Source organism: Callospermophilus lateralis, chromosome 16, assembly GCF_048772815.1.
Source record: "Callospermophilus lateralis isolate mCalLat2 chromosome 16, mCalLat2.hap1, whole genome shotgun sequence".
NCBI classification, from domain to species: Eukaryota; Metazoa; Chordata; class Mammalia; order Rodentia; family Sciuridae; genus Callospermophilus; species Callospermophilus lateralis.
The window spans coordinates 77,968,759-77,978,730 of record NC_135320.1 but is presented as its reverse complement, the minus strand read 5'-3'; the positions used below and the strand labels follow the sequence as shown (position 1 = coordinate 77,978,730).

General features: G+C 46.3%; 1 protein-coding gene across 3 annotated transcripts; it reads left to right on the top strand.

Moving 5' to 3' along the window:
- Positions 1-2,375: 2,375 nt before the first annotated feature.
- On the top strand, positions 2,376-7,977 carry Lratd2 (LRAT domain containing 2). 3 transcript variants are annotated; one of them, XR_013088936.2, is made up of 3 exons: positions 2,376-2,801; positions 3,332-4,565; positions 7,006-7,977. XR_013088936.2 is itself a non-coding variant. In XM_076836075.2 (2 exons), the coding sequence occupies exon 2, from the start codon at positions 3,429-3,431 to the stop codon at positions 4,359-4,361; it is 933 nt and encodes a 310-aa protein (XP_076692190.1). In that variant the 5' UTR covers positions 2,376-2,801; positions 3,332-3,428; the 3' UTR covers positions 4,362-7,977. The 3 variants fall into 3 exon arrangements, 2 of the variants coding, with proteins under 2 accessions (XP_076692190.1, XP_076692191.1); XM_076836075.2 differs by having other exon boundaries at positions 3,332-7,977; XM_076836076.2 differs by lacking the exon at positions 2,376-2,801 and adding an exon at positions 2,806-2,888 and having other exon boundaries at positions 3,332-7,977.
- Positions 7,978-9,972: the final 1,995 nt, after the last annotated feature.

Here is a 9,972-nt window from a genome sequence, read left to right as displayed (position 1 = left end):
TTATAACCTCTGACCTCGGGCTCAAGGTGACTGGATGGAGAGTGAGTCCCAGGTGCTCATTAATATATGAATCTACAGACCCTGGTTATCAAAAGGCATCATCTCTTCATTTACTCACTATCTTATAAAACCAGAGAGCAATTATTTTTTCAGTACTGGAGGCTGAATCCATGTTGTGTGTGTATGTGTGGGAGGGGGACTCAGCTACATCTCTACTATCTTCTTATTTTGAAGCAGGGTTTTGCAAAGCTACCCAGGCTGGCTTTGAACTTACTATTCTCCTGTCTCAGCCTCTTGAGTTGCTAGGACTACAGGTGTGCACCACTACTTCTTTCCTCCCAGCCATATCAGGCAGTAATTCTTCATCCATGGCCAAGAATTTCCCTCAACCATCCATCAAACATTTATTGAATAACTGATAAGTGTAGGTGTCTTCCTTCTGAAACTTTATATTGGTCAGTTCTAGAAATTAACCTGAATATAGCCTTGAGAAATTAGGAGAGGCAGCTAGACAACTAGGCCTAGTTACCTCAAGCATTAGATCTGATTCAGAGCTTCGGCAGCGGACTGTCATTCAAGGGTATCCTTCTATGAATTTTCAGATCCACTGAGTGGTCAACCCACTCAGTGCCACCTGGGGGCAACGTGGCCTACCACATCTGCAGTAGCAGAGGTTCCCAGTCTGACAGACATGAGATGATTAAGTCCTTGTCTCAGTCTAAACTCTTCCGTATAAAATGGGTAGCTATACACGCTCAATGGTAGTTAGCAACAGCCCAAGAGCATGTGTTATTTAAAAGCCCAGAGGAGTGTCACTGCGTCACATGTGTCTGAAGCCAGTCTGAAAATATTTCAATTGAACCTGCACATGCAGTACACAGAAGCTTCATTTTGGTCTAGCTTATGCTGTGATCTTAGACTTGCTGAAGGACTAACTTCCATCACAGCTCTGACAATATTGATTGTTCTGGCTTAAAGGTACATAAGTAGATTGATTTTTTTATTCTCTTAAACTAAAAAGGATCACAGTAGTAGTATATTTCTGTTTCCAGGGATTGGTATACATGCTGAATAAATAATAGCATTACTTGGAAAAATTTACTTATTTATTTATTTAATTATTTTTTTTTTTGGAGACCAGTGTGGTTTTTATTTTTTATTTTTTTAAAGAAAGTTAGAGAATTTTTAATATTTATTTTTCAAGTTTGGGCATACACAACATCTTTGTTTGTATGTGGTGCTGAGGATCGAACCCGGGCCGCACGCATGCCAGGCGAGCCGGCTACCGGTTGAGCCACATCCCCAGCCCGAAAAATTTAGTTAGAAGAAACAATGATGGAAAACAGGGTATAGGTCTTATGTTGCATTCTTACAAATTAGTTTCGGGGGCTTCCTAAACTTGTCCATTGTAAACAAAGCCCCCAATTTTCAACCCCAGTCTGGGCCCATTATTTCAAATAAATAAATAAATAACACCCCCCCGCCCCCCCCCCACACACACTTTGGTAGCCTACATCTTAGGTACAAGAAATGAAGCCAGCAGGGGGTAAAATGTCCTCTGTGGTGGAGGTTAATAAGCAATACTCCTGTCACTTCCTTCTCAAAGTCAGCAGGAAGGAAATATATCCACCAGGGGCCTCTGCTAATTTGTTTCTAATTCAAGGACAATTAGGCAATTCCTACATCCCCCACCCCCAAGAAAAGCTGCGATTACTACATGACTCTTCTCAGGACTCAACAAACTGGTAACTCTCTAGAAACAACAGAGGTTATGAAATGAACTTTGTAACACTTCGAGGGACACGTAATAAACGGCGCACCGGTTTTAGATGCCAGCCAATAACTGCCTTCATTCTGTTTTACACCGTTTCCTTTCTCTGAATTGTTTTCTACCCCAAAGTTCAAACTACTTGTGCTGGAAATGCCTCTGAGCTGAAGAGTTTCTCGAGTCGTGCCAGGAAAGACTCTCTTCCTATGATCTTGAGGTCGAGAAATAACGTTCTGGACAAGGAAAGAAACAAGCAAAAGCCCTGGTGACTCTGCTCCTCCCTCTCCAGGTACTGGGAAACAAGAAATGAAAGGGAAAAGAAGCAGCACTAACTCTCCTTCTCGTCCTCATTTCTAGACGGGCAGGTGGCTTTTGCCTTATCAACTTCTTACAGCACCAGCTCTGAAACACACCGAGGCAGCCGAGCACCAAGGGGCCTGGGCAGGGGGCCGGCCCCAGTTAGAGGGTTGCGTATTTATCAGCGGGATTTAAACCGCTCCGGAGGGGGCGTGGCCCGGGCGGAGCCCCGTGGCCCGGGTGGGCGGGGCGGGGGTGGGGATCCCGGCGGCTCAGCACCGTGTGGGAAAGACCTGAGCGCTGGAGCTAGCGCCTGTCTCTTTAAATGCCACGGGCTGCGCTCCCGCCCGGGAGCCCGGAGCCGGATCTACAATCCGTCCCTCCCGCTCCGGCGCTTGTTGCTCGCGCGGCCCGAGCGGGAGCTACCGCCGCCGGGAAGCGAGGCAGCCTCCTTCTCCTCGCGCTCCACGTCCCCCGAGAGCTGGCTGAGCGCGGGCAGCAGGGCCTGCGGGAGGGAGGGGGCGCGGTGTGAACAGGAATTGCCCCCCCACCTTCAAGTCTTGGGGCGCCACGCAGCCGCGGGGAAGACATGCTTCTCTACCCCCTGCCCAGCGTCGCTGCCGCCGGTGCTGGGCGAGGAGGGACTGCGGAGCCCACACCCGCAAACTCGTCCTAGAAGTCTCGGGGTGCGGCAAGGGGCCCCTCCCAATTTCCCTCGGCTTCCACCTCCCTGCGGGTGAGTTAGCGCCGGTAACCCGAAGCCGAAGCCGAGGACGGGCGAGCGCGGGGGAGGGGAAAGGCGCCCGAGGAGGAAGCGCCGCAGGTGAGCCAGGTGGGGTGGCTCACCTGCCCGGGCCGCGCTGCGGAATCCTCGCTTGTTCCCTGGGGAGGAAGACGTTGAGGGACGTCTCCGGGGCCAGTTAGGGCCTGCAGTGGGAGTGGGAGTTGGAAAGGGGAGATTGGAGTGAAGTTTCAATTTCCTTCTTCCCTCCTGCCTGGGCTTGGCAGGTAGGGCGCGGGCGGAAGCGGCGAGAGCCACTGATGCAATGGCTTTTGCCCGGACCAGGTGAATGCTGGTGGCGGGGGAGAGCTGGAGTTGCCTTCTCTCTTGTTATCTCGACCTTAGTGGAGGAGAAAGGCGCCCTAGGATCGAGACTCTCCTAAAATGGCCCCAGGTGCTCGGTCTCCTCTCCTTTCTCTTAACAAAATGTCTTTTACCTGGAGGGACTCTTACAGATATGGCTTTCTTGCTTTCTCTTCCAACAGGTGGCCGCAGCCCCTGTCCGGGGACCTGTGCCAATGACCCTAGTGGCGGTTTCGCTTTCTCCCCTCGCGGCGGTTTGAACGTGTGTCCACGTTCGTGATGGGCAACCAGGTGGAGAAACTGACCCACCTAAGTTACAAAGAAGTTCCAACGGCCGACCCTACTGGTGTGGACCGGGACGACGGTCCCCGCATCGGTGTCTCTTATATCTTTTCCAATGACGATGAGGACGTGGAGCCACAGCCACCGCCCCAAGGGCCGGATGGCGGTGGCTTGCCTGACTGTGGGGAGCGGCCGCCGCTACCCCCGCCGCAGCCTTACGACCCGCGGCTACACGAGGTAGAGTGCTCAGTGTTCTATCGCGACGAGTGCATCTACCAGAAAAGCTTTGCGCCGGGCTCGGCGGCGCTGAGCACTTACACACCGGAGAACCTGCTCAACAAGTGCAATCCAGGCGACCTGGTGGAGTTTGTGTCTCAGGCGCAGTACCCGCACTGGGCGGTATACGTGGGCAACTTCCAGGTGGTCCACCTGCACCGGCTGGAGGTGAGCAACAGCTTTCTGACTGACGCGAGCCAGGGCCGACGCGGCCGTGTGGTCAACGATCTGTACCGCTACAAGCCTCTGAGCCCCAGTACCGTGGTGCGCAACGCGCTAGCGCACGTGGGCGCCAAGGAGCGCGAGCTCAGCTGGCGCAACTCAGAGAGCTTTGCCGCCTGGTGCCGCTATGGCAAGCGCGAGTTCAAGATCGGCGGCGAGCTGCGCATCGGCAAGCAGCCCTACCGCTTGCAAATTCAGCTCTCGGCTCAGCGCAGCCACACGCTGGAGTTCCAGAGCCTGGAGGACTTGATCATGGAGAAGCGGCGAAACGACCAGATCGGACGCGCGGCGGTACTGCAGGAGCTCGCCATGCACCTGCACCCAGCGGAGCCGGACGAGGGCGACAGCGATGCAGCGCGGACTACGCCGCCTCCCAGGCCCACCCCTTCACCAGGCTTGGAGGGGGAGGATGGAGAGGCAGTGGCACACTGACGGGCGAGTGGAGGGCAGCGCTGCAAAAGGGAGCTATTTGCAGCAGCTGCTGCCCCTCTTCATCTCCTCTTCCTCCCTTCCTCCCTCCCTCCTCTGCCGCCACCTGGGCCCCACTGGGATTCCTGGGCCCTTTGGAAAATGGAGAGTTGGAGAAATACGCAGCCGGCTGTGAACAGGGAAGGAGGAAGGGAACAGAGGGAGCAGGTAGGAGTACTTTGAGTGGATAGTATTTCCTTCCGGGCCCCCTCAGGCTTGTCTTCCTTTCTGTTGTGGGATGAACTGAACTATAGACTTAATCTGGGTTCAGAATCGACCCTTAAACACGCAAGGTTGGAGAAAAGTTCAGAGAACCTATCAGAGCCCTGCCATTGCCTCTGCTTCCCCCTCTAGACTGAGCTCAGAGCATGCCTGGTACAAAGGCCAGAGGGGGGTTGGGGAGGCGCCACCATGGCCAGCGCCTAGAGCTGCTTATCATCTTCCCCCGCTGAGCTGTGAGTGGGATCCAGAAGACTGGTGTGATTTATTTTATGGGATTCCTGGGGCACAAGGCTGGTGAAACCATGACGTGGTCTGTGACCATCAGACCAAAACCAAGCAGCCCCCTATTAAGTGTAACAAATAGTTGAACAAACTACCTCCCTTCTTCATCCTCAAATAATTCGTCTTCCGGAGCTTAGTCTCTTGCTCCACCACCCCCCCCTTTCCAGGTTACAAGTAAATCAGTGTCGAGGGCCAGTCAGGGGAAGGATTCAATTAAGGTTCAGTTCTGCGCCTTTGTTTTTCTGCCTGCTGTTGTAGACACTTAGAGCTGCAGTTATTTGTTAGCAAAGGAGAGAATAGCCCTTTGTGTCTGTGATCTAATTAAACCTGCTTTTGCTGGTCCACAGGTCACAGATGGGGTTGGCTTGTGCCACCCCATAAAGTATCCACTAGGGAAGCAGCCGAACGGTGCTGCCCTGGCAAGAATTAGTTAATTTCCTCGTTGACTTCCTTCCTGCCCTTTCAAAAATAGCTTTGGTGGTGATCCTGTGATTTTTCTTCCTTTTTAAAAAATTTTCCTCTCACTGGCCCATCTCCCTCACCTTCTCTCCTGTTCTGCTGGTGGTAAAATCTTGGGCTTGAGACCTGTTTCATTAGGAGGATACTTATTTTGCCAGCCACACTTGATGCATTTTAATTCAAGGGGCAAAGTCTTATTAATACTGTGACAGTCTCCTTGTTGCTTGGAGAGCACCCCTTCAGAGCCTTTGCAGTTAAGAGGGGTGACCACCATTCCAGATGCCACCTGGTGTAGTCAGCACAGAATCTGATGACAGCCCTAAAACATAGGTTGGTAGCTATGGCATCTGGTAGTGGCAGCCTGAGCAGATACACTCGGGTCTGCTACTGATCTACTATGTGCTTTGGTGGAAGGCTTTCAATAATTTTCCCACCTGGCCCTTGTATCCTATGGGTGTGCCCTTGATTTTGAGTGCTTCTCAGTGCCCATTACCAGTGCTATCTCAAAAGATGAGTAAAGTTTGAAGTTTTCTTTTTTTAATTCCATCTTGAGCATCATTATAAACTAGTTTGGACAAGTCATTTATGAACTAATTCCTAACAGTTGGAATAGAACCCTACTTGAGTAATTCACAACCACCTTTTCATCCTTGGTCTTTTTGCTTGGAGAGCTCTAAATCAAGGCAGTGAGACTTAAGGATTTTCTTGTCTGCTTCCTTTTTTCAGACCTAGAAGTTGAGGCCATAATTTTTAAATGCCCAGATCTTCTTATATCCCACCATGAAACCTTTCTGTCATAGGACATTAGCTGTGCTCCTAATTTATCGATGATCACCAAACAGGTCCTGTTCCTTTGATTGTTAAAAGTGAACCACACTCTAGCCCTGCTGGACTTTGAAGGAAAACCAGTCTCCCTTGGAAATGGAGGTCTAGTTTTCATGTTTAATACTCACAGCTTTGCATTCATATTCTCTCGCTCATGGAAGAGCAGTACAAGATAAAATTGGGTGAAGACATTTAGGAGAATTTATATCTAACAGATGGGAGGACCACTGTCCAGGTGGTAGGAAATAAAAGAAAAAGTTGTCACTGCCCCACAACTCTGGGCTAGAGGACACCCCCTCCACCTCCATCTGCTGGTCACACTGAGTGTATCAGTGAGTGTGTTTTGTTCCAAATGAGATGCCTTGAAAGTCTCAACTTGAAGGAAAAGCGCCTATAAAACCCACTGAGCTACTATGTGCTCAGTTAAGGAGCAGACCACTCCAAGAAGAGGCTTTTGATAATGGCCTGAAAATGGACTAGAATAGGAAATAGATCTGTGCCAGATGATCCTTCCTGGAACATAGTGCCAGTGTTTCTACAGGGCACCAGAGATGCTAAATGTGTAATACTTAGGAATAGGGGATTCCACTGGAAATTTTCTTAGGTGTATAATGCTTAAAGAAAAGCCACAACCAACTGGTGAAGGCTCCAAGAAAGAGGGTCAGATCAACTCTTGGTTCTTAAGATGGCAGTGTTGTGGAGAAGTGATTGTTGTTTTTTGTTTGTTTGTTTTTTTAAATGCCCTGGCAATGGCTACATCTGGCACTTTAGAAAAAAAAAAAAAATATATATATATTTAATAATTTTTGTTTCTCCTTAGGAATAAGACTTTAAAACTATTTTGTACTGTGAATTACGGATGCTCTTTGAAGGAAAGAAATATCGATTCCAATATTCCTCAGAAGCTCTGGCAGGGATAAGCAGGACATCGACTGGAACGTAGGCTAAATGAAACCAGACAAATTCTATTTTCTTACCTGAGCAAATATTTTATTGAGACTGCTTATGTGTGTCAAAGAAGCCACAACTTCAGCTACACAACTTTTTATATTAAAAGAACTCATAGTTTTTGTAGCTTTTATTCCACATTTAATTTAAAATGACTTTGTAGCACTAAAATGCCTAGCAGAAGACTTTATTCCAGACCTTTAAGAAAATTTTTAGTTTTTATGAGAAAAACACTTCAGTGGTTATACTTCTTGTGTCCCTGGTGCTTCGGGCCCTAATAGCACCATTGGACCACACGACAACCACATGGAACATATTTTTTGGAAGCAAAACTTTTAATTTTATATGATATATGCTATGGAGAGCTAAGAAAATTTAAGGACTACTTGTTTTTTTTTGTTTTGTTTTTTTAACAATGGGATTCACTGTGTTGAAGACTCTTGATATTATGTGCTTGTCTAACCATTTTTTACAAATTAGAATACAATCTTGTGTGATCACAGTTGTAAGATTTGTTTGGAAAGTTAGATTTTACTTGTGAATTTTTTTTTTTTTTTTTTTTTTTTAATCAGGATAACTGTAACTTGACTGGTTTATTCAATTTCTCATTATGTTGTTTTGTTCTTGTGAGCCATGGAGAATTACACTAACAGGATGAACTTCTTATGCATTTTATTTCCCAGTAAACTGTATAAACCTTATTTTTTGTTGAAGGTTGTATGTTAAATCAATGTTATGTTCTTATACCACTTCTTGAGAAGGAAGTTCCAATTTGAAATTGTATCATTTCCTTCAAAATGAAGGGCAGTGCTTAGTTAAATAAAAGATTGATGATATCTTTTAAGCCATTTCCTCTTCACTCTGTCTTATTAAAATAAAACCCATCAAGTTCTTTTGAAAAATGCTTGAGGTTTTCTAATAAGCCATCTATTAGGGAACACTGAATTCATATTTTTTCCACTTGTATATTGTACTATTTTCTGATATTTTTGATCCAAGTTCAAGCTATAATTTCTCAGAATGTTAGTATGTATCATCTTTGCATTGCTTAGTAAACATTTTGATGAATTCATTTAGTGACTCAAAACCTTGCATTTACAGTGTGAGAATCACCCATTGCTTTTAAGCTATTGGTCATGAAAAACATAAACATAAATTCTCAATACACATTGATTTTCAGAATCAATGCAAAAATTGCTGGAAAACATGTTCTGATTGTGGAGTCTACACCAAGAAGTTATGCTGTTCGGTAACCCATGTTGTGTCTTGGGTGGGTGGTTTGTGTGCCAGTTAAAAGGAGCATGCTCACCACATGATTTGATTACAGCAATGGGCAGATGTGATCACATGGTGCTGTCGGCATGATAAGCAGCAATGCAATTGCCAGCAGTTGGTAGGGGGAAGATGTGGAACCCCAGAGGCCTTAGCACACCCTATGCCAGTGGCTGAAGCCACCATAATCCCAAGAGTTTTCAAATACCTGGGCTTTGTCAACAGGCTTCTATGAGGATCTTAAATAAGGAAGTTGAATGCCGAAACTCAAGCAGTAATGAAGTCATTTTGAAAGCCCCAGTGTGGGAGTCTAATTTGTCATTGGCCTCATTGCGGAAGCAGAGGAAGGAGAACCTAAGAAGACTGTGCATTTATTCTTGGGTGGTTTTGGTGGAGACTGCTGTGCCTATTTTTCCTAAGTGGACTGAGCTTGCTTAATGTAGGAAAATGATATGTTCCAAAGCATTTAAAAGGATCTGAAAAATGAACAGACCCACAATATGTGCAGAGGGCTTTTATTTCCTTTTACTGAATTTACCAGGAAAACTGCCTATTAAACAAATACAGCAATTTTATCCATAGAATAAATGCAAAAGCTGGCTTGTTTCTGCATCTGCTCTTGCAATAAGTATGACAGGTGGGTGGATGCTGAGCCCCAACCTAGTATCCATCTGAAATAACATCAGATTCTCCAAGGAAAAGTGATATTAAGAATAGTCCAGCATAGCAGTGGGATATGGGTGCCGGAGTGAACTATGAGCATATGCAGAGGCTGAGGCAAGGGAAAGTTTTTGAAGGTAAAAATGAGAAGGATCACATCAGATATTTTTAAATAATCCTTGGCCACAATGATTAACAAGAAGAGTGGTGTCGGTCAGGTTGAACCGGCAATAGCCAGGCAGGTGTCCTTGTAGAATTACTTTTTGTCCAAGGTCACGATGGACTCTGCAAGCTAGTGGTTCCAGCAGAGTCTTTTGCAATAGTTATATCAAGCAATTGCATGTAAGGACCCTTCCTTCATAACCTCCCTATTTCATTTATCTATCAATTTTTGGTATTAGGGATTGAACCCAGGGGCACTGTACCACTGAGTTATACCCTTAAATACTTTTAATTTTTTTTTCTTTTTTTTTTTTGAGACAGGTTCTCACTAACTTGCTGAGGCTGGCCTTGAATTTGTGATTCTCAAATCTTGGCCTCCTAAGTGACTAAAATTATAGGCATGTACCACCATGCCTGGCCCAGCTTCATTAAAAAAAAAAAAAAAATTAATGACTATTTTGATTCTAACATTTTCTCATTTTTTTTTTTTTCACACTAGGAACTAGAACATAGAGGTCTTATTTTTTTTTTTTTTAGAAGTGATCCTGCCCCTGAGCTTGTTTCTAAGGAAAGAAAAAAATCAGCTGGGCACAGTGGCACACACCTGTAATCCCAGCAGCTCAGGAGGCTGAGACAGGAGGATTGTGAGTTCAAAGCCAACCTCAGCGATTTAGCAAGACCCTGAGCAACTCAGTAAGACCCTATCTCTAAATAAAATATCAAAAGGGCTGGGGATGTGGCTCAG